The sequence below is a fragment of the Malaclemys terrapin genome, chromosome 3 (assembly GCF_027887155.1).
Source record: "Malaclemys terrapin pileata isolate rMalTer1 chromosome 3, rMalTer1.hap1, whole genome shotgun sequence".
NCBI classification, from domain to species: domain Eukaryota; kingdom Metazoa; phylum Chordata; order Testudines; family Emydidae; genus Malaclemys; species Malaclemys terrapin.
The window spans coordinates 7911614-7935821 of NC_071507.1; the positions used below are offsets into that span (position 1 = coordinate 7911614).

The following is a 24208-nucleotide window of genomic DNA, read 5'->3' on the forward strand; positions in this document are numbered from 1 at the left end:
TTCCCAAGCCTTATCTAGTAGAGTTTGGAGTGCTGCGTAAATACTGTGCGGGACTGTGATAGACAACAGGAAGATAAGTGTAAGATGAGGTAAAGTCCAATAATCAAATTTTGTTTTTTTCTTTCATACGGCGCCATATATTGGTGCCACCAGGCAATCTGGCCTGCCTCAAGATTAATGTGGTGGACTAATTCTGGAAATACATTATACGTGAGATACAACTAACTTCTATTTTTCATAGCATTTGTAGACCTAATGATATTTCTGCTTACCACTTTCTTCTATTAAAAACACCTCAGAACGCTTTCATTCCATCCTATGAAATGGGGTTAAAATCTCCTGAATGGAATTAGAGAGATGGACCCCAGTACAAACATAGCATTATGATCACAGACAAGCAAAAAACTAGGGGCGGGGGGGAATATATTGCTGAAAAATTGAGCTGAATAAAAATTAATTCATTCACTTTGAATAGTAAATCCAGAACACAGTTTATGATTACAACCCCCGAGAAGAGCAAACTCATCCAAAGACGGGTGCTGAGTTTACCCGACTCCCATCTTTCTTCTTCTCCAGCAAGAAGCCTTGAGTCCTTCCCTTCTAGCTCAAAAGAGAGATAACTTCTACCTTTCTAGCCCTCCCTTGCTTCCTATGACAAGACCATGCCCCACTGATAGCAGAAAGAGTTCCAAGCTCCCTGCCTGCTTCCACTCACATGCTGTACTGACAAGATGACTTGAGCCACTCTGGATTGTATGCCAGATTATTTCTGCCCCAGCCTACTTCCCCAAGGTATGCCATCATCCACTTCACTGTTCTCAGCCTGAGGGATGTAGAGGCAGGGCAGGCTAAAAGAAGAAATGTGTCCCTGGAAGAGCCATTTGGAATTCTCTCTATGCAAGATTCCAGGAACAGGTTTGCCTCTCAGAAGCCAGAAATGTTCAGTTTCCTCCTACCAAAACACTCCCTAGTGCCCCCCAGACAGTCCTTAAGAAGCTGGTCCCTAAAGTATAACACGTTATTACCAGCCATTGTCATAAGTGTCAGAGGAGGAAGAAAAAAATACCCAAATGATTGAAATGGTAGCTGTATTTCATTGATTATTTTGAATGACCTTTTAAGTAAAAATCCTAAAAAAACCAATATGGTCTGGAAAGAGTACAAAAGGAAACAAGAGATGGTAACCATAAATGTGACTCCTTATACCTGAAGATGCTCAGCAATGGAAGAGGTTTACAGTAAGTACTCCTCACTGCAGAAAAATTCAATAGCAAAAATTGGTACTCTAATCCTCACCAGACCCTCATATATAGTCAAATACATTTATTCGTTAGTAAAAGGCCCTATTCAGCTTGTTTAATAACGCATCATATACAGGCACCGTAGATCACACTGTCAGCATATAAGTAAGAAATTCTTTTTACTCATTCTGATTGTTTTAGAATAGAAACAAGAGTGGAAACATATTATTATCTATATCTGATTCTTCATAAAAAATACAAGTGCTTTGTAATGGCAGCCAACTCATGGCACCTAGTGAAAAACACACTAGAATATTTATTACACAGCAAAACATGAAAAAGTGTTGTTTCTTTATAAAACCAAACCAGTCACTATGCACCACACAAACAAACTTTGGAAAAACTATTATTTCTACTAACATCTATACTAGGCAAAATAGCCCGCCTCCTAAAAAATACCTCTCCTCCCCCCCCCAAAAAAAATTCCACAAAAATAAAAAATGAGAGTAACATACTAAATTCCCTTTTTGTCTAAATCTCCCTTCTGCTCCATCATGATGTTTTAAATACCTGCAAGTATTTCAGACATATCCTCAGTACGATCTCTGTAAGTATGAGTAGCATAAAGAAACCAAATAAGCTTCAGAATAAATAATTTTTGGAGTTAGGTCTTCCTTATCTGTAAGTGCTTTTAGCATGAAAAAAATGAATCAGTGTTGTGAAGTTACAATTAAACTAAGCCAACCTGAGTCACTTAAAGATTCACACTTGTAAAGGTTAGCATGAAAAAATGGCCTTTTGTAGGAAGCATGTATACTGTACTGGCTTTGGGTTTCTAGAATCACATTTGCTATCACCTTTTTATACAAAGTCTTTACATAATTACCAGTTTGGTGCAACCAATTCCGACAAATACGGATTAAATGAAGAAAAAAAAAAGTGTTTCACATGTAGAAGAGAAATGATGTTGTCTGAATGGAGTAGCTACAACTTAGCAAACTGATGATCTAATTTATCCAATTGAAACCCACGATTTTAACTGAAATCACCAACTTCAAATCTGAAATAAACCTGCTCCCTTCCTGCAAAGAATACTGATATTTAGTGAGAATTATTACCTCTAGAACCGAGAATCTGAAACTTTTTCATAGTGTAGACCATATCTTAATACACTGCTTTGTGGCCCATTGTCTTCCCCACCTATAATCATAACACATTTCTGGGAAACTATTTTTCCTAGCAAATACTTCAGTGTTAAGAAGCAGTTATTTTTTAAGAAAGTGAAGGCAGAGGGATAAGATGAATAAGACACCACACACTGAGTAATTGTGCTATTCCATATAAACTGATGCATGTTTTCAAGCAGCATAGTTCACTTTTATTCCAGACCAAAAAGCTACATCCTTCAAAATATTTGTATTAGGAATAAAAGTATGGTCTGCAACAAACTCACCCATCAGCATTTTTCTCTTCCAACAAAGCAGCAGTTTCCACCAGTTTTCTCCTCCTTTCTTGTTGTTTTCTTTGTTTTTCCCGAATCTTTGCATACAAGAACAGAAATAACACTTTAAATGGCAAGGATACATCAGAGAGTTCACACAAACATAAAGACTATTTTACTTTATGCAGCTTTGTGGTCATTAATTTACAAAATAATACAACACTCCGAAGCTCCATTTTGATGGATACAAGAGGAGTCCATTTTGATGGTCCTGATTCAGGGGACAACAGGTTTTAAACCAAAATATATTATTGTAAAATACTTTTCTCCTGCTTTTTTTCCCTCCCTGTCACTATATAGTTTAAAACTGCACTTTGAGGACTATTAAAAAGTTTCACTAACATTTTGGTTAATCTTTTCCAAGTTACAATACAGTTTGCTTGTCTATAGTTACAGTGGCTCCAGGGAAAGCTAGTAAAAGACACACTCTTACATTTTCTTTATTTCCCTTTTCTTTGCTCTCTTTATATTCTGTATCTTCAGCAGCAAGGTCCATTGTTTCTTGCTCTTCTGTTTCATTGCTCTCCATAACTGCTTCAGTACTGGATTCCTCTTCTGTTTCCTGTATCAAAGTCTGCTTCTCATCGAGTGACCCATTGCTTTCTTCTTCTACTGGAACATTACATTCAGGTTCTGAAGGCAAAGTCTCAGAAGAAAATGTTCCAGAGACAAGACTGTCCACTTTGCTGAGCGGGAATTCATAAAGAGTGTTGAAAAAAGATTCTGGAAATCCAAAACAACTTGTGGCTGCTCTAACAGGTCCCCCTCCTGGATACATTTGAATAACGGATCCATAACCTTTAAATACAAAATAAATAAAAGCAAATTTGTAAGTAATCAATGACAGAATCTAGTGCCCTCAAGGAGCTCACTATCTAACCAGATTTACCATAATGCTATTGACAGTATCATCACTGCAGGTCTGGATTCAAATCTCAATTTAGATATATAGAAATAAGCTGTTTAATGTTAATGTAACCTTTGCAAAACTTAACGTGTAAGCAGTTTTTGACTGCCAGGAAAGATGGGGAGTGCCCCGCCGAATGGGTAATAGGTTACAATTCAGAAGGCACAATGTACCCCTTTAAGACCATATGTATTTGTTAAGCAAGCATTTAATACTCCTGGGGGAATTCTGAGCCACTGTGCATGTGCAGAATTTATGTCCTCTACAGAATTCTTTGCTTCCCAGCAGAAAAATTACTTTCTGACAGGGAAGAAAAGGGAAGCCACAAGAGCGGTCATGCAACCCTCTCCAGCTGTATGTTTCAGGTGCCCAGTACAGCCGGCAGAGAGGTAAATTACTGTGAGGCAGAAACCTCCCACCTCCACAAGCCCCGGGGGGAGGATGCAGAGTGCTCCCCAATGCCATGGTAGAGCCTCCACATTTATTTGACAAAATTTGCAGAATTTTAAAATATTGTGTGCAGAATTTATTTTTTGGCACAGAATGGCCTCGGGAGTAATTTAAGTTTAGCTGTATTCCCCCATGGTATGTGATCAGTAAGCAGCAGAAACTCACTAATGACACTGGCATTATAAAAAAGTTGGAAACTATTAAAAGAAGACTGAAAATTTCCTTTGGCTACTTTTTTTTGTTTATATCTATCAAATGGTTTGGTTGAAAGGTATTATCTGCCCAGTTTAAAGGACATTCGAAAATGCAGTGAGATATACAGCCTCTTCAACATCAAGGTTACTCCACCACAGACAAACATTTATCAAATGTTTATAATTAATCTGGAATTACTACCTCCGTCCCTCTGCTTCAGAGAGTAACCCTACTACTCCAAAGTCACTGGCTAGGGCTGCAGGTTTGTCCTGGTGGGAGAAAAGTCATGGATAGCGTGATTCCCATTGGTCAGTGATCTTTTTCCTGTGGCCATGACTCACCTGGCAGTAGCGGTGCCTGTCCAGTGGGTCTGGGCCCACCTCCCTGCTTCAGATGTTGCAACTTGGCACGTGGGGTCGCAGCACCATGGCAATTTGGCACGCTGGACCCTCTGTCATGATGAGGGGGACTAAAGCTGAGCTGCATTGCACTGCAACCCTCCCTGCGCACCAGGTCTCAATGCCCAGAGCAGGGCACCGGGCTTAGCCCTGAGGGACATGAGCCACAGGAGCTGCCACTGCCAGGTGAGCACGGGGCAGGCTCTCTCTCTCTCCAGGCCTCCCACACGACCGGGGTGGGATTAGGGTTGGCGAGCTGGGGGTGGAGGGTGGTGCTGCTACATGTGGTCGGTGCCCACTCCAAAGCATGAGGAGAATTTTTTAAATAAAAAATCAGGGAGCAATCACAGTTAGTTTAGCAACCCATGACTTCTACTACATTTACCTGGACTGCTCTGTGATTTTTTATTTAAAAAATGCCATGACAAATTAGCAGCCCTATGGGAATTGAAAAACAGGCTGTCAAAACATTAAAATAAACATAACAATGTGGTGTGCGTTTGTCAGCTAATACACAGGAACCCTGAGTACTAAGCCATTATGCTGCAACTTGTGCCTCAACAAACACCAGGTGTGGGCATATCAGATGATAAACACACAGCCCATTACATACATGTCCCATTTACTAACACTTCACTTTATTAATAAGAAACTGTCAAGTTGAATTTTTTAAATAAAAATCAAGTTTGATAGCACTCCCTTAGAAAATAAATTCTGCACATGCTATTTAGTTATTGTACAAAATAGGAGGTTTTCCCCCCGGCTTCCCTGCTGATATTTATAAAGGTCTTTTTCAATCTGGCAGGGTGGGCAAGCCCAAAAACATCTCCTACACACTTGGGAGCCCACTGCTGCCTCTCAAATTGCAGTTTTACTGCTGCTGTTATTAGTAATTTTCCCCAGGTCCTGCAAGAGGGAGAGTTTGCACATGGGCTCCCCAGCCATCTTTGAGAGTGATGCATGAGACGGAACTGAAATGGACCATCAACACAACATTGAGACGGACTATACACAAAGTGCTGTGACATGTACAAAGTAAACAAAATGAAAAGAGAATATATTTTTCTATGTTCTTTCAATTGCAGTAACCTTAACTACAAACTTTTCATATTGAAATGTGATTTTCAATTTGACGGTGTCCCTTTAAATACCACAGAAAGTACAAGCAAAACATTAAGCGTTGTTTTAAACTAAGATAAAGTGTTGTAAAGTACTGTAAATAAACATTTATTGTCTCAGTTTCAAACAAGCATCAGTTTTGTTCTTCACTAGAGCCGCTGTACTACTTACCTCCCATTCGCTCCATTATGGCGCCCAGAACCAAGCCCGCACAAGTTTCCATCACAATCATTTTGTTGCCAGCTCGGATATTTCCCAAAGTCAACATTTGAGCTAGAGTATCATATCGCAAATGGCTAGAAAAGAAATTGTTCTTTTACTTTCAATGCCAAACAGCTTTGCCTAGACTTAAAAGCATTGTGCATCAGCCCATAAAGCTGTCATCAGCAAGAGGCAGGTTAAAAAAGGAATTGTTCAGGAACTAGATCAATGACATTGAGGGTCAGAGTGCAGTAGAGTACAACTAAGTCTGTTAATCAAGATACACTGAGAACAAAACAAACATGCAGTTAGACGCAGTGAGGCATTTAGTATACAAAAGAGTGTTCAGTGGAAGTATTGAAGGGTAGGAGATGAAACGGTGAATGTACTGACGCACCGATCTAAATGTGCACCAGCCAGAGTGCAAGTTTCTGTATAATTTTGTGAAACACCTTAGAGTCAGTTTTGTAAGGACATGAAGTGTCTTTAAAAGCAAATTTTATTCCCAATAATGCACACTGTAATTATTTTTATAATATTTTCAATTCCCTCTCTCTGGAACAGTAGAACCTACAGGCCCCTATCATTAATCAAGGCCCCATTGTGCTCAGTGCTGTATACATGTAATAAGAAAGTCAGCTAGAACCCGAAAGAGCTTACAACATGACAAGAGTTAACAGATGAATAAAACAAATGGAGAGAATGGACGGGAAAGAAAAGATAAAAATTAAACCATCATGGCTAAAATAATAAGCAGCAGTCTAATCAACAGTCTCAATATCTTATGGCTACTTTATATGATTAAAAAACAATGAATAAGTCCAGGTTGGGAGCAAAAAACAAAACTATATTATATATATACACCAACAGGTAATTATTCCATTATATATTTAAATTAAGTCAAATGTGGCTTGGTTTGTTTTCAACCCCAACTGCATTTTTAAAATTTGGGAGGGTTCTGGAAAGTAATAATAATGTTTTTTAAATTTTGAAAAAACAAGTATTTATTTATTTATTTTACTTTTTCCTTCTTTATTTCTGCTAGGTGGCCCCATTTCTTGGCTGCTGACCCACAATACACAGGCAGGATCCTGTCTGACCAGAAAGTGGGAACTGGCAGCTCACCAGAATATGTTCAGCAGCAGCTGAGGTGATTTATGTGATGAGATAAAGAGGTACAATTGGTCTCATATAGATGTTTTACTTTTTTTACCCAGTCCAAGGGGATATTAGTTCCTCAATTATTTTTCATTATTTAGAAATTTTGTATTGACAGGAAAAAAATAAATGTATAATTCATCATTTTTAATTCATAACTTTAAAAAAAAAATCATGTTTCCAATATACTTTAAAAATTTACTTTTTAAAATATACTTACTTGATTTTCCCAGGTTCCCTTGCATAGTACATTGTTGAAAGAATGCGGGTAGAAGGCTTTACAATTGTAATAACTGCCTCATATCTGTAAATAAAAGCACAGTAATATTCTTAAAGCTCTACAAGTTAGAAAACTACTGAACTTCCCTGTTTTGTGAACTTAACTTACTTTTTCTTCTTCTTCTTTATGTACTTATCTTGGGCAAATTCTGTTTTGCCTCGAAACGTTGTACTGTTCTCTATTAATTGTTGAACTATTTCCTTGAAAAAGAGAGATTAAAGATTATTTTTATTGTATCCAGTTATTTCCCCACTTATTTCACACACAGCATATATTTTAAGGGAGGTGTTAACATAAACATTTCTCACTCACTAAAGATTTATGTATGCAGTTGCCATTAACATCAATGAAAGTTTGCATGGTAAATTCCTGCTCATTATTGGAGCACATAAAACATCTGTCTCTTTCAACAGTACTATGTAATTGCAAATGGGAATTAAAAAACAAAACAGCACAAATGAGAGACATTCTTTCAAGAACTAATGGCAGCTTAAAAATTACAGTGTGAGAATGTTGTTCTTTGGTGCAGGCATTGTCTTTTCAAGGTATGTGTATAATGCCTAGCAAAATGAAGCACTGATCTTGACAGGTGCTACCGCAATGTAAATATATGGCAATCTACAATTATAACACCACCACCTAAGATCATTGTAACTGAAATCGTAAAGAGTCACCATATTTTCGGATTGTTTACTTTAGGCAACTGATAACACTTTGTTTATAGTCAATTTCATAGTTTTCCCTGTAGAGTCAGTTTCCTCTGTATGAGTCACATACAAAGTTACAGAGGAGAGAAAAATATTTTTAAAATAGGAAAATGTAACAAAAATCACTAAAATTGGCAGGGAATCTCAGGGGCATGTATAGTATTTGAAACTACTTTTAACTCATTTTTTAAAAATTAACTAGATTTCAAATTAATAGTGTCCCTTTAATGTATTTTGGATGATGGAGGTGGCAGGAGAAGGTTTAATTTAGGGAGTTTGGGCAATTTGTTTTTAAACATTTTCTAAAGTGACAACAGAACTGTGTTCTAATTTCAAGTAACACATACACGTGCCACTCAAATCTATACTAAAGAAAGTCTACCAAAGGAAATGGGGGAAGCCTGCTACCTACAGACATTTAAACATCTAGATATAACACCAGGGAAGAAAATTAAAACTGCCAGGAACAAGTCTGTTCTGACAAAGAAATTGGCTAGATGGCTTTTTCCAATCACTAACGCTGTAATTCTGTGAAACATGAAGCAGTGTTCTTCTTCCAGTGTACATGACAATCTGTGCCACTCTACCACCAGCCCAACCTATAATAAAGCGTTCATACTTTCAGAAGAACTCTGCTCTGTATTGGGCATCTAAATTAAGTGGCCAGTTTTTCCAGAAGTACTCAAGAGCTTCCATTGAGAACAATGCCAGATAATTGACGCTTCATTTTGCTGTCTAACAGGGTGCTGAGTTCTTCCGAAAATCTGGTCCCAACTGAAGGTGCTGATCACTGTTCAAAAATCTTGTCCCTTCAAGGAACAAGCCTTTTCCATCTTTAATTTAGGAGAGTCTATGAAAACTTTGACATAAGAAAATGCAGCTAACAAATAGTTACTGTATTTTCTGGCGTATAAGACTACTTTTTAACCCAGGAAAATCTTCTCAAAAGTCGGGGGTCGTCTTATACGCCGGGTGTCGTCTTATAGGGCGGGTGCTGAAACTTCCGAGCCGGACTGGAGAATCTGCGGTCGCCGCATATGGTGGGGGGAGCTCAAAAACGGCCGCGGCCGCATCCCCGCCCGATGACGAGGTGAGGGGGCGCCTCACCGGGAAGGTGTAAGTGAAGGGCGGAGCAAGCTGCAGGTGTCCGGGACGCCCGGGGTATGGAAAAAAGAGATAGAGCGGTGCTGTGCCCAGAAAAACACGCCTCTTTCACCCGTCTGGCCCGCCCTTGTATCCTATTACCGTACCTCCTTCTCTGCCTCTCAGATCTCGCTCCTGAGGACTGCAGTGAAGCGGCGCAGGTGCGCATGTGCGAGATCTGAGAGGCAGAGAAGGAGGTAATAGGATACAAGGGCGGGCCAGACGGGTGAAAGAGGCGTGTTTGCGCTACCGCTCTGATAGTCTTGGAGACAGGGAGGGCTGGGCAGGCAGGGAGAGCTGACCAATCCAAGCAGGCTTTGTATACAACAACCAGCCAATCGCCGGTAAGGTACATCGCTTGCCGTGATTGGCTGGTTGTTGTATACTGGGTACCACATACAGTACAGCACCAGTATCTGTACCTGTTCATACAGTATAGCACCAGTACATACAGTACAGTATACAAATGTCCAACAGTCAAAACCCCATCATGGCTCCACCAGCAAGAAGAAAGAAATATGAAGCCAGTTTCAAACTTAAAGTTGTAAACTTTGCCATGGAACATAATAACTGCGCTGCTGCAAGACAATATGGAGTAACAGAAAAGATGGTTCGGGACTGGAAAGCAAATGAAAAAGCATTAAAGAGTATGCCAAGGGGTAAGTGTGCATTAAGAAGAGGCACTCCACATTGGCCAGAACTCGAAAAACATGTAGCAGACATGGTGAATGAGCATCGCCAAAATGGTTATGTAGTGACACGAAATAAAATACATTTGTTTGCACTTCAGTGGGCCAAATCTAACCCAGATCACAGCAACAGATTTAAGGCCACTGTATCCTGGTGTACTAGATTCATGGGAAGGCATAATATGGTACTGAGGCAAAAGATGAAAATTGCCCCAAAATTACCTGCAGATCTTGATAGCAAAGTAAATAGTTTCCATCGATACGTAATACAACAGCGCACTAAACATGGCTATGCGTTAAGTAGTATTGGAAATATGGATGAAACTCCAATGAATTTTGATATGGTTGGAAATAAAACTGTCCATAAAAAAGGTGAAAAAACAATTTTAATTAAAACAACAGGACATGAGAAGTCCAGTTTTACAGTGGTACTAGGATGCACAGCTGATGGCACCAAACTGAGACCAATGATTATTTTTAAAAGAAAAACAATGCCGAAATTCAAGTTCCCTGTTGGTTGTTTTGTACATGTGAATGAAAAAGGCTGGATGGATGAAGGGGTAAAGCTATGGCTTGATAATGTATGGAGCAGGCGACCAGGTGGACTTATTCAAAAATGTAGTCTACTGGTGTGGGATATGTTCAGGGCTCATTTAACTCCCAGCACCAAGCAAATGCTTGCAAGACTAAACACAGATGCGGCAGTTATTCCTGCAGGATTGACATCGTTGGTACAGCCACTGGATGTGTGCCTAAACAAGCCATTTAAAGATCGCATTCAAGAACAGTGGAATGAATGGATGGTTAGCGGCGAAAAGTCATTCACAAAAGGAGGAAACATGCGTGCTCCACAGTTGGATGTTTTGTGCAAGTTTGTCATAAAAGCCTGGAATGATATTGATGCAGAAACAGTAATCAAGTCTTTCAAGAAGTGTGGCATATCAAATTCATTAGATGGTATGGAGGACGACTACTTGTGGCAAGATGAAGAGGAAGCCGAAGCTGAGACCACACCATCTGATACGGAATTCGATCCATACTATGACTACCTTACAAATGTATCACAAGATGTCATTGATGTACTTATGATATCAGATGACGAACAGGAAGATTTTGAAGGCTTTTAAAGGGAAACTGTCACGCCAGCAAAACCTGTAAAAATACCGTAGCTTGCAGTTATGATGGGCGTTGCTAACTGGCCAGGGACTTGCCCGGCACTTGCTCTCTCTCTCTTGTTTGTTATCTTCCTCCTATCATCATCAGTTCCAGTTTGGTTGACAGCTTAGAAAACAAACAGCATGGCAGCTCCCATGGGTTTATTGTCTTATCCTTCCTTTCAGCTTTAGAGTGAATTAGGAAAAGTTTAATCCACTTGCACTGTTTTATGTTTACATGTTTGATGACAAACAGCCTTATGTTTATAAGTGACAGTTTTCCTGCTAAGTACCTGCATGTCATAAGCATTTGAATTAAAATTACCATATTGAAATCAAATCTGATGTTTTTTTAATTTTTTTTTGGTGTGCGTTGGAAAAGGGGTAGTCTTATACGGCGAGTATATCCCAAACTCTATCTTTTAACTGGAAAAGTTGGGGGTCGTCTTATACGCCCAGTCGTCTTAAACGCCGGAAAATACGGTACGTACTTTCTACCACTTCAACTGCAATTTCATGAAGGAACACTGTCTATGGAAGCTAACATCACAAACGAAATGAAGTCTATGGCTATACTTCAGAAATCAGTTACCCCATAGTAGAATATTCTAATAAACTGTATAACAATATAGCACAGATATGGCACAGAGATGCTGATGATACACAGGAAAGCAATTATCCACATGAGATGTCTTCTATCACAGATGAGATGGCGGCGAACAGCAGAGGCTAACAGCGGGAGTTTGCCTGGGAGCTGTCCGAGAGGAGGTACGCTAAGTGCTGCATTAGGGGGGCTGTGTTGCTGGGCCTTGAGTGAGCCTGACTGGTATATAAGGGCAGTCAGCAGCGAACCAGCTGAGCGGCGAACAGCAGAGGCTAACAGCGGGAGTTTGCCTGGGAGCTGTCCGAGAGGAGGTACGCTAAGTGCTGCATTAGGGGGGCTGTGTTGGTGAGTATCTGAGTGTCTGCTGCTGGGACAGTTGGTCAGTTTGACCGTGTGCTTGATTGCTTGCTTGTTTGTTTGAAAAGTGTGAATTGGGAGTGCTTTGTTCCAGCTGGGCCTTGAGTGGGCCTGACTGGTATATAAGGGCAGTCAGCAGCGAACCAGCTGAGCGGCGAACAGCAGAGGCTAACAGCGGGAGTTTGCCTGGGAGCTGTCCGAGAGGAGGTACGCTAAGTGCTGCATTAGGGGGGCTGTGTTGGTGAGTATCTGAGTGTCTGCTGCTGGGACAGTTGGTCAGTTTGACCGTGTGCTTGATTGCTTGCTTGTTTGTTTGAAAAGTGTGAATTGGGAGTGCTTTGTTCCAGCTGGGCCTTGAGTGGGCCTGACTGGTATATAAGGGCAGTCAGCAGCGAACCAGCTGAGCGGCGAACAGCAGAGGCTAACAGCGGGAGTTTGCCTGGGAGCTGTCCGAGAGGAGGTACGCTAAGTGCTGCATTAGGGGGGCTGTGTTGGTGAGTATCTGAGTGTCTGCTGCTGGGACAGTTGGTCAGTTTGACCGTGTGCTTGCTTGCTTGCTTGTTTGTTTGAAAAGTGTGAATTGGGAGTGCTTTGTTCCAGCTGGGCCTTGAGTGGGCCTGACTGGTATATAAGGGCAGTCAGCAGCGAACCAGCTGAGCGGCGAACAGCAGAGGCTAACAGCGGGAGTTTGCCTGGGAGCTGTCCGAGAGGAGGTACGCTAAGTGCTGCATTAGGGGGGCTGTGTTGGTGAGTATCTGAGTGTCTGCTGCTGGGACAGTTGGTCAGTTTGACCGTGTGCTTGCTTGCTTGCTTGTTTGTTTGAAAAGTGTGAATTGGGAGTGCTTTGTTCCAGCTGGGCCTTGAGTGGGCCTGACTGGTATATAAGGGCAGTCAGCAGCGAACCAGCTGAGCGGCGAACAGCAGAGGCTAACAGCGGGAGTTTGCCTGGGAGCTGTCCGAGAGGAGGTACGCTAAGTGCTGCATTAGGGGGGCTGTGTTGGTGAGTATCTGAGTGTCTGCTGCTGGGACAGTTGGTCAGTTTGACCGTGTGCTTGATTGCTTGCTTGTTTGTTTGAAAAGTGTGAATTGGGAGTGCTTTGTTCCAGCTGGGCCTTGAGTGGGCCTGACTGGTATATAAGGGCAGTCAGCAGCGAACCAGCTGAGCGGCGAACAGCAGAGGCTAACAGCGGGAGTTTGCCTGGGAGCTGTCCGAGAGGAGGTACGCTAAGTGCTGCATTAGGGGGGCTGTGTTGGTGAGTATCTGAGTGTCTGCTGCTGGGACAGTTGGTCAGTTTGACCGTGTGCTTGATTGCTTGCTTGTTTGTTTGAAAAGTGTGAATTGGGAGTGCTTTGTTCCAGCTGGGCCTTGAGTGGGCCTGACTGGTATATAAGGGCAGTCAGCAGCGAACCAGCTGAGCGGCGAACAGCAGAGGCTAACAGCGGGAGTCTGTCTGGGAGTTCGCGTGGGGAGAGCGCACTGAGGCTTTCATCTGCAGGTTTCTCCGAGTAGTTCCTGCAACAGTTGAGGAAGCTCCTAAGAGGACGGTGATATGGAAGGTGAGCGATCAGCTGTTGTAACCTGCATAGGTTGTGCCATGTTTGTCTTTCTTCCACAGGACAGAAGCGACTTTGTCTGCACAAAGTGTAAGCTGGTCTCCATATTGGAGGAGAAGGTTCGAGGGCTGGAGAAACAAGTATCAACTCTGCGTTGCATAAGGGAAAATGAAGATTTCCTGGACAGACGTCAGGAGATGCTTCTACGGCCACAATGTTCTGAAGATTCAGAGCAGGCGCAGCAGGGACAGAAGGATTGTGAGGAGGTTTGGCAGCATGTGACCTCCAGAAGAAGAAAGAGGAGCGTCCATGCACCAGCAATGGAGATACAGGTGAGGAATCGTTTCCATGTTCTCTCTACAGGTGCTAATGCGGAGAGTGGACTAGATGGCCCATCTGAGGGAAGGGAGCAGAAGGAGACTCCACCGATTGGAAGGCAAAAGATGCACTGTCCTAGGGATGGGGGTTCCACGACCACCACTCCCAAGAGGAGGAGGAGGGTGGTGGTGGTCGGGGACTCCCTCCTCAGGGGGACTGAGTCATCTATCTGCCGCCCTGACCGGGAAAACCGAGAGGTCTGCTGCTTGCCAGGAGCTAGGATACACGATGTGACGGAGAGACTGCCGAGACTCATCAAGCCCTCGGATCGCTACCCCTTCCTGCTTCTCCACGTGGGCACCAATGATACTGCCAAGAATGACCTTGAGCGGATCACTGCAGACTACGTGGCTCTGGGAAGAAGGATAAAGGAGTTTGAGGCGCAAGTGGTGTTCTCGTCCATCCTCCCTGTGCAAGGAAAAGGCCGGGGTAGAGACCGTCGAATCGTGGAAGTCAACGAATGGCTACGCAGGTGGTGTCGGAGAGAAGGCTTTGGATTCTTCGACCATGGGATGGTGTTCCAAGAAGAAGGAGTGCTAGGCAGAGACGGGCTCCACCTAACGAAGAGAGGGAAGAGCATCTTCGCCAGCAGGCTGGCTAACCTAGTGAGGAGGGCTTTAAACTAGGTTCACCGGGGGAAGGAGACCAAAGCCCTGAGGTAAGTGGGGAAATGGGATCCTGGGAGGAAGCACAAGCAGGAGAGCGCAACAGGGGAGGACTCCTGTCTCATGCTGAGAAAGAGGGACGATCGTTGAGTTATCTTAAGTGCCTATACACAAATGCAAGAAGCCTGGGAAACAAGCAGGGAGAACTGGAAGTCCTGGCACAGTCAGGGAACTATGATGTGATTGGAATAACAGAGACTTGGTGGGATAACTCACATGACTGGAGTACTGTCATGGATGGATATAAACTGTTCAGGAAGGACAGGCAGGGCAGAAAAGGTGGGGGAGTTGCGTTGTATGTAAGAGAGGAGTATGACTGCTCAGAGCTCCGGTATGATACTGCAGAAAAACCTGAGAGTCTCTGGATAAAGTTGAGAAGTGTGAGCAACAAGGGTGATGTCGTGGTTGGAGTCTGCTATAGACCACCAGACCAGGGGGATGAGGTGGACGAGGCTTTCTTCTGGCAACTAGCAGAAGTTGCTAGATCGCAGGCCCTGGTTCTCATGGGAGACTTTAATCACCCTGATATCTGCTGGGAGAGCAATACAGCGGTGCACAGGCAATCCAGGAAATTTTTGGAAAGTGTAGGGGACAATTTCCTGGTGCAAGTGCTGGAGGAACCAACTAGGGGCAAAGCTTTTCTTGACCTGCTGCTCACAAACAGGGAAGAACTAGTAGGGGAAGCAAAAGTGGATGGGAACCTGGGAGGCAGTGACCATGAGATGGTCGAGTTCAGGATCCTGACACAAGGAAGAAAGGAGAGCAGCAGAATACGGACCCTGGACTTCAGAAAAGCAGACTTTGACTCCCTCAGGGAACAGATGGGCAGGATCCCCTGGGAGAATAACATGAAGGGCAAAGGGGTCCAGGAGAGCTGGCTGTATTTTAAAGAATCCTTATTGAGGTTGCAGGAACAAACCATCCCGATGTGTAGAAAGAATAGTAAATATGGCAGGCGACCAGCTTGGCTAAACAGTGAAATCCTTGCTGATCTTAAACGCAAAAAAGAGGCTTATAAGGAGTGGAAGATTGGACAAATGACCAGGGAGGAGGATAAAAATATTGCTCAGGCGTGCAGGAGTGAAATCAGGAAGGCCAAATCACACTTGGAGTTGCAGTTAGCAAGAGATGTTAAGAGTAACAAGAAGGGTTTCTTCAGGTATGTTAGCAACAAGAAGAAAATCAAGGAAAGTGTGGGCCCCTTACTGAATGAGGGAGGCAACCTAGTGACCGAGGATGTGGAAAAAGCTAATGTACTCAATGATTTTTTTGCCTCTGTCTTCACGCACAAGGTCAGCTCCCAGATTGCTGCACTGGGCAGTACAGCATGGGGAGAAGGTGACCAGCCCTCTGTGGAGAAAGAAGTGGTTCGGGACTATTTAGAAAAACTGGACGTGCACAAGTCCATGGGGCCGGATGCGCTGCATCCGAGGGTGCTAAAGGAGTTGGCGGGTGAGATTGCAGAGCCATTAGCCATTATTTTTGAAAACTCATGGCGATCGCGGGAGGTCCCAGATGACTGGAAAAAGGCTAATGTAGTGCCCATCTTTAAAAAAGGGAAGAAGGAGGATCCGGGGAACTACAGGCCAGTCAGCCTCACCTCAGTACCTGGAAAAATCATGGAGCAGGTCCTCAAGGAATCAATTATGAAACATTTAGAGGAGAGGAAAGTGATCAGGAACAGTCAGCATGGATTCACGAAGGGGAAGTCGTGCCTGACTAACCTAATTGCCTTCTATGATGAGATAACTGGCTCTGTGGATGAGGGGAAAGCAGTGGATGTGTTATTTCTTGACTTTAGCAAAGCTTTTGATACTGTCTCCCACAGTATTCTTGCCACCAAGTTAAAGAAGTATGGGCTGGATGAATGGACTGTAAGGTGGATAGAAAGCTGGCTAGATCATCGGGCTCAACGGGTAGTGATCAATGGCTCCATGTCTAGTTGGCAGCCGGTTTCAAGTGGAGTGCCCCAAGGGTCGGTCCTGGGGCCGGTTTTGTTTAATATCTTTATTAATGATCTGGAGGATGGTGTGGACTGCACTCTCAGCAAGTTTGCAGATGACACTAAACTAGGAGGCGTGGTAGATACACTAGAGGGTAGGGATCGGATACAGAGGGACCTAGACAAATTAGAGGATTGGGCAGAAAAAAACCTGATGAGGTTCAACAAGGACAAGTGCAGAGTCCTGCACTTAGGACGGAAGAATCCCATGCACTGCTACAGACTAGGGACCGAATGGCTAGGTAGCAGTTCTGCTGAAAAGGACCTAGGAGTCACAGTGGACGAGAAGCTGGATATGAGTCAACAGTGTGCTCTTGTTGCCAAGAAGGCTAACGGCATTTTGGGCTGTATAAGTAGGGGCATTGCCAGCAGATTGAGGAACGTGATCGTTCCCCTTTATTCGACATTGGTGAGGCCTCATCTGGAATACTGTGTCCAGTTTTGGTCCCCACACTACAAGAAGGATGTGGAAAAATTGGAAAGAGTCCAGCGGAGGGCAACAAAAATGATTAGGGGTCTGGAGCACATGACTTATGAGGAGAGGCTGAGAGAACTGGGATTGTTTAGTCTCCAGAAGAGAAGAATGAGGGGGGATTTGATAGCAGCCTTCAACTACCTGAAGGGGGGTTCCAAAGAGGATGGAGCTCGGCTGTTCTCAGTGGTGGCAGATGACAGAACAAGGAGCAATGGTCTCAAGTTGCAGTGGGGGAGGTCCAGGTTGGATATCAGGAAAAACTATTTCACTAGGAGGGTGGTGAAACACTGGAATGCGTTACCTAGGGAGGTGGTGGAGTCTCCTTCCTTGGAGGTTTTTAAGGCCCGGCTTGACAAAGCCCTGGCTGGGATGATTTAGCTGGGAATTGGTCCTGCTTTGAGCAGGGGGTTGGACTAGATGACCTCTTGAGGTCCCTTCCAACTCTGATATTCTATGATTCTATGATTCTAACAGAAGTTATCAAAGCTCTCAAACTGATTAGTGCATTCCTTTGAAACTGATGGATATCAACAGTTGCACAACAGAACAAATAACTGTACAAGGCAGGCACAGAAGCAACACAAGAGCTGCTTTGAACAGGAAGGTAAAACTGGACCTTGCAAGGAGAATATAGCACGTTTATTTGATATAAACATAAGAGATCCCCCAAACTCTACTAGAAAGGAAACACTGGAAATTTAAAAGTTTTATATAATGAAGGGTATGTCTACACTGCAATTAAACACCCATGACTGGGCCTTTTCAGCTGACTCACGCTTGCAGGGCTGTTTAATTGCAGATTAGATGTTTGGGTTTGGGCTGGAACCCCGGGGAGGGTCCCAGACCCAGGTTTCAGCCCGAGCCCGAATTTCTACACTGTAATTAAATAGCCTCACAAGTCCAAGTCAGCTGACATGGGGCAGCCATGTGTGTTTAACTGCAGTGTAGACATACCCAAAATGTACATGGGAGAAGTCATTAATTAAACATTTTGAAAGCCCTTTATCTGTTACTACCATAGTATGAAATTGGGTAATTCCTTCTTCAAGAAAGAAAATTAACCTCTTGAGAATGTTTAATTTTAACACTTAACTAGGCAGATGCATATAGAAACAAATGTATCAATGAAGTCTGTTTCTAGGTACAACCTAAAAGTATGTGGTACTATATTCACATTAACATTTGCATACTTTCACATCCGTAACTCTTTCTTGGATCTCTGATAGTTATGTATCATTGTATGACCTTTAATATACATCTGTACCATGAAAATATTGCATTATCTATCTGACCTTATTTAAATGAAGGTCAAAATTGAATGAAAATACTGTGCACATTATATACATTCTCTCTGATGTTCTGGGTTTCCCCCTTATTTCTTTTGTTGTCATGACAATTCTTAATGTGATAAGAGTTCACAAATCATGTTCCTCTTTAACTGTACAATTGTCAACTTAAATGAAAGACTTTCCAGAAAATACTGTCTTTGTAAAAATACATTTTGATAAGTTATGTAGAAAGGAAAAGTGAAACAAAATGTCAAAGAAAAAGTACTGAAGTTTGTATTTCTACTAAAATTAAAAAATTGCCCCAGTTCATAAACTCAAATACAACCATGAGGGTAGCACAGAAATAACACCAAAACCTTAATGTTACCTGTCCTTTAATACCCTTGTCCTTCAAAGCCTTTATGTCATCATGAGTCAGTTTTTGAGACTTTCCATCGTCAACTATGTTACGATTATCTGTACCTGCTTCTTTTGTTTCTAAAGAAAAGGATATAAATTTGTAAAATACTCTAGTTCTAAATACTTTTTAACTGGAGAAATGTATGATTTTAATTTCACAGAAAGCAGACCTCTAAGGATTCAACCCACATGCTTAGTGGCTTTACACTAGATTTCCTAAGCAATCAGCTAATCATAATATATAAAATAAAGATAAAGTATGTCTTTACCCATGTTAAAGATCAAGTTCTCTCACACCAATATTAAAAATCTCTCTTTACTCTTCAGAGTACTATTGAAATATTAGCACAGCAGGACAAAAAACTGCACCTTGTGACAGACAAAATATGGCTACTGAAAGTTCATAAAATTCTTAATGGAAAAATAATCTCTCTCTCTTTGTTCTCAGTAAGGAAGCCATTTACTTGGCACCGTTTTTTCCCAATCACAAGCCAATCCCATCAAATACCTGTGGTAGTCTCTTCCATCTTTTTCTTTGGCTGAAGGCTCCCACCACTAGATACCTCAAATGTCGTTCCATAAATATGTCCAATGGCATTATCCAGATAGAACCACTGCTTTTCGAAAATAACTTTTCTGAAATAATTTTTAAAACTAAATTAATAAAAAATAATCATTTCAGTATCAATTTGCCCAAGAGACTGTGAGATACGGTGTTAAAACCTTATTACAATTAAACATAGTACTATAAAATTCAAGTTCAAATATAATGTCCTATAAGTGTAGTAAATAAATGTTTATTATCACTATCTATACTTCCATGCTGGCATGAAACTGCCCAGGAGTGCAGCAAACTTAAATGACCAAAGAAATTGAGATTAAAAGAAAAAAAATATTTTTTCAGTTCACCGAAGTATTAACAACATACTGATTGCCAAGGTAACATAGCAGGATGTAGTAATGGTATGTCTTGATTTAGGTTTTAGAATAAGAATTGGTTCAAAAATGTCAGCATGAAAATGGAGGAATACAGCAGAAATAGGGTAAGTTTGGGGCCTGTCACTCAGAAAGGAAAGCTGAGTGGAGACTTAGAAATCCATAAATCCTGCATCAGAGGGGTAGCCGTGTTAGTTTGGATCTGTAAAAAGCAAGAGAGAGTCCTGTGGCACCTTTCAGACTAACAGATGTTTTATAGCATAAGCTTTCGTGGGTGAATGCCCACTTTGTCGGATGCAACTCTCTGTTGCTTTTTATAAATCCTGCAGTGTCCCTTTGAAAGGACTTTAGCAAAGACTTGGGGAGAAGGTCTAAGAAACAGATGGAAAGACTAGTTTTCCCAACACACACTCAAATAAGTGCAAATTATCATCTCCCTACAGTTAAAACAGTATTAAGGGAACCTTGCATTTTGGTTTAACCTCTGAGATTAAAAACCAACAACAACAACAAAATTACTCCTTGAGGCCCTAATCCAGCAAACTGATCTGTACAAATGGACCTCTATGCTGAGCAGAGCCTCACGGATTCGTTTAAGCAATATATCTACCAGTTTTTGTGCCATACATTGGTTGGTATCCAGACTGTCTCTTACCAACTCAATGAAACACAAATAGGACCAAGTTTTTAGATCGAAAAACACAAAGCAAAGAAACGTTAAATTCCTTCATATTCTAACACTCCTTTGCTTGGAATTTGTAATTCATATACATTTTTAAGTGTGCAATGCTTATTGTACTTCCAAATGCAATCAAATATTTAAATTGACTATGCAAAAATAATCAAAAATATGATGGTCCAAATACAAAATTTACTTGTGTATTCATCTTAATAATGACAATGAAAAACTAATGGTATTTTACTTGCTTACCTAAAATACTCGCTTGCCCCTGGGCAACAGATCAATAGAATTTTGCAAGGTTAAATACTAGAAAGGCTATGATTTAATAAAAGCCAGGCAAATGTATATAAATGTGTCCTCGTACTTCATGGTGACGCACTCAAGACAGAATACCTACACTTTGAATTTGCTGACTCTTATCAGTTTGTCAAAATAAAATAACCTGCTTAATGCTGAAGTTATTTAATTTCCTGTAGCAATATTGATTCTTACGGATATCTTGTGCCTTCGTTTATAATTTGGGTTGGGAGTGGGGAAGAGATTCCTGGAAACTGAATGTAAAAAAAAGGCCTATGACTTTTGGGATTTAACAAAAGATTTTAATAACAGTGCTGTGTAACAGTAAGAAAGATTTATTGTTTTAGAGTTCATGCTACTTGGCAGCTTTTGAAAAACACACAAGTCCACAGTCATCTGCTGGAATGGCAAGAGCTGAAGACACATATGGAAGTAATTTGGACACCTATTCCAGGGCAGTGGTTCTCAACCAAGGGTCCGGGGCCCACTGGGGGGGCCGCAAGTAGGTTTCAGGTCCGCCAAAATAAACCAGAGAGCAGGGCCGGTGTTAGACTCACTGGGGCCTGGGGCTGAAGCCCGAGCCCCACTGCCCTGGGCCGAAGACGAAGCTTGAGCAACTTAACTTTGTGGGCCCCCTGGGGTGTGGGGTCCCAGGCAACTGCCCTGCTTGCTACTCCCGAATGCCAGCCCTGGTTTTTAATCTACTGGATATGCAGAAAAAGAGTTGTTAGGGCACAGGTGGGCCATGGAATTTTTATAGCACGTTTGGGGTGGGCCTTAGAAAAAGGTTAAGAACCCCTGCTCTTGTTGGTGGCATTCTCCACTGTACCACCTCCTCCACAGAGAACCGGTAGGAGGCCCCTCTTCCAAGGCATCTTTACCAAAACAATGGTATCTGTACACCACAGCAGAAATAGCTGGCTTTCTCCCACCACCTGAAAAGCAGTGACAGCACTGAAACAGTCTCTCTGCACAATCAGGAAGATGTCACTGTCTCTCCATCAAAACTGATATCCTGTTGCTGTGCAAATGCAATACTCTCCAATGCAAGACAGAGTTTATCCCTTTCATAGCGATTATTTCAGATTCTCTGCGAGCAATTAACTGCTACTCTTCATCCACTTTGCATAGATGTACCAGGCATAAAGTGAACTCAAAGTAACTGTAAGTTCTCCTTATACCTGGACGTTTTTCTTATAACAACATAACCAGAAGCCTCCTTGCCCCAATAGGATTCCCTGGCACAGAAGGCAAGCTTGGGGTAGCGCGTAATCCTACATCCTGGTCACCACGACAGTCCAGAGTTGCAGCTAAATTGCAAATTGGTTAGAGCTGTCCCTGAGGCTACTCTACTGTACCAGGAGCCAAAGCAGACCCTGACAGCCCCAGATTTCTGATGGTGCATTGCCTCCTTTTTCTTGGTCCCTGCACTGGGCTCAGCATCAGAGTAGGGATGAACTGGTACTTCTATCTCAACAGATTCAACACAACATTGGTCTGCAGTCAGTTCATACTAGGAAAACTAGTTTACAACCACAGTAACTAGAAACTTACAAAAATAAAATCATGGTACTTGCCCAGAAAAGACTGCTACTCAATCTTGGCAAGTGGATTTTTCCAGCCCTGCCTCTTGGTATGAAGATTTTGCTCTTAATGATATAACACTCTACGTAAGCATGATGTTTTTAGTAATTATTTTTAAAAATTCAACACTAACTTATTCCAACAATTTGTCTAAGAATTTAAGAGTGATATGTAGACTATCTTAGCAAGATAGCAATACAGGGTAAGAAGGTAAGTAGCACATCTGCAGACATGACAGAGATGGGAAACAGACTCCAGGAGTCCTGCAGATCAGACTTCTGTTCTAACCAGTTATCCACATTAACAGAGAAGGCAAATGGTATTACACATAAAATCTGCATCCTGGATGTGTTTTTTCCTCTTTCCTGTCAAAGTCACATTATGTGTACAACACTGGTTTTCAGGACCAATTCTGAAAGAGCAAGCCTAACTTGAAAAGTGACCGGAGTTGGAAAAACTGACTTTCCCATAGTGAGCAACAAAACCTTCTATATACTTGAAGCTTTCTGTTAAGTTTCTAGCCTTTTCGGTTGAAAGTATAACACACTAAAAGTGAACTAAATATAAACTAATGCAGTGATGTATTCCTAAATCTGCAGTTTGCTCCAGAGGCTCTGTAACTATTCATAGCTGCAGATTAAACACAACAAAGTGTGGCCAGCTTTTTTCACTATTGGTACCCTGCCACCAAAGCCAGGATGCTAGGGCAGAGAAAGGTTGAGTAGCAGACCTCCTCCCCCCCCACATAACTCCCCAGAAACAAACCTTTGCTGCAGCCAGGGATAGGGGACAGAGAGAGGGCTTCTTCTCTACTTTGCAACAGTATGAGCAAATATGAGCATTCAAAGTATTTCAAAGATATCAGATATAATACGAGAATGCAGACCCCAAACGAGGGGCAACTATTTCCCTGCAGCTACAGGGAGAGAGGTTGATTTCTCACCTGTGCACTGCCATTGAACAATGGGTACCTCCCCGCCACCACCTTTTGATCTCTCTCTGGCTATTCAATGTCTAGGGGCAAGGAAGAGAGACTGGGCAAGATGGATAGGATGAGTTTGAAACGCACTACTGATAGAGCAACGTTTTGAGGGAAGGGCAACACAAGACACAGGGAGAAGGAAGAGAACAATGCTGAGAAAGAGATACAGGGTGGGGAGGATGAGCGAGAGGAAACGGACACAGGACAACGGGGAAGAGATGCATTTCATTGACTACATGACACAGACAGTAACACGTGCTTCTGTTTACTGCGTCTCCTCCCCCCTGGTGTAGGCAGGAGGAAGTGTCACACGCAGGAGCTGGGCCGGGCAGACGGTAACTGACGGGCCAACGGGCACAGCGACCCACCAGCACCGCACGGCGCTGGGCACAGCCGCCGCGGCCCCCGTCAGGTGCCACCGGGACCGCTGGACACGGAGCCGCGCTGAGGGGAGCTCCGCGCCCAGGCGGCGGCCCAGGCTCAGTCGCGCCCCGCGGCGCCAATGCCGGGACAGCCGCAGCAGGGAACAGGGCTGCCCGGGTGAGGGAGCGCGGCCCGGCCCGGCCCGGCCTCACCTCCGCCTCAGCACGAGCACCGCCTTGAAGACCTCGTCCCGCTTGAGCACGGCGCAGTCCCCCTCGCAGATGCGCAGGCCTGGTTTCGCGCTCTCTTCCATGGCCCCTCGCGCGCGCGCGCGCGTCCCCCACTCGGCCGTTGCCGGTTCCCCGGGCCACCTGCCTGCCGGGCCCTCGCGCCACTTCCGGTGGGGACCCGCACTGCGCACGCGCTGCGAACCCGGGCCTACGTTCTCATTGGCGGCGGCCGGGTGCGCAGGCGCAGCGTTGTTTCTCTCAGCGGGGG

The 24208-nt window shown here is 43.0% G+C and overlaps 1 protein-coding gene across 1 annotated transcript in view; it reads right to left on the reverse strand.

Annotated features, from left to right (window-relative positions):
- TRMT6 (tRNA methyltransferase 6 non-catalytic subunit) overlaps positions 1-24115 on the reverse strand; it is a 30189-nt gene extending 6074 nt beyond the window's left edge. Inside the window, exons 1-8 of the mRNA XM_054023672.1 lie at positions 23923-24115; positions 19375-19502; positions 18835-18944; positions 7559-7650; positions 7391-7474; positions 5983-6107; positions 3176-3540; positions 2695-2780 (exon numbers count right to left, since the gene is read on the reverse strand). Coding sequence (XP_053879647.1) covers positions 2695-2780; positions 3176-3540; positions 5983-6107; positions 7391-7474; positions 7559-7650; positions 18835-18944; positions 19375-19502; positions 23923-24023 — 1091 coding nt within the window. The 5' untranslated portion in view covers positions 24024-24115. The remainder of the gene's footprint in view (positions 1-2694; positions 2781-3175; positions 3541-5982; positions 6108-7390; positions 7475-7558; positions 7651-18834; positions 18945-19374; positions 19503-23922) is intronic.
- Between the last annotated feature and the right edge of the window lie 93 nt (positions 24116-24208).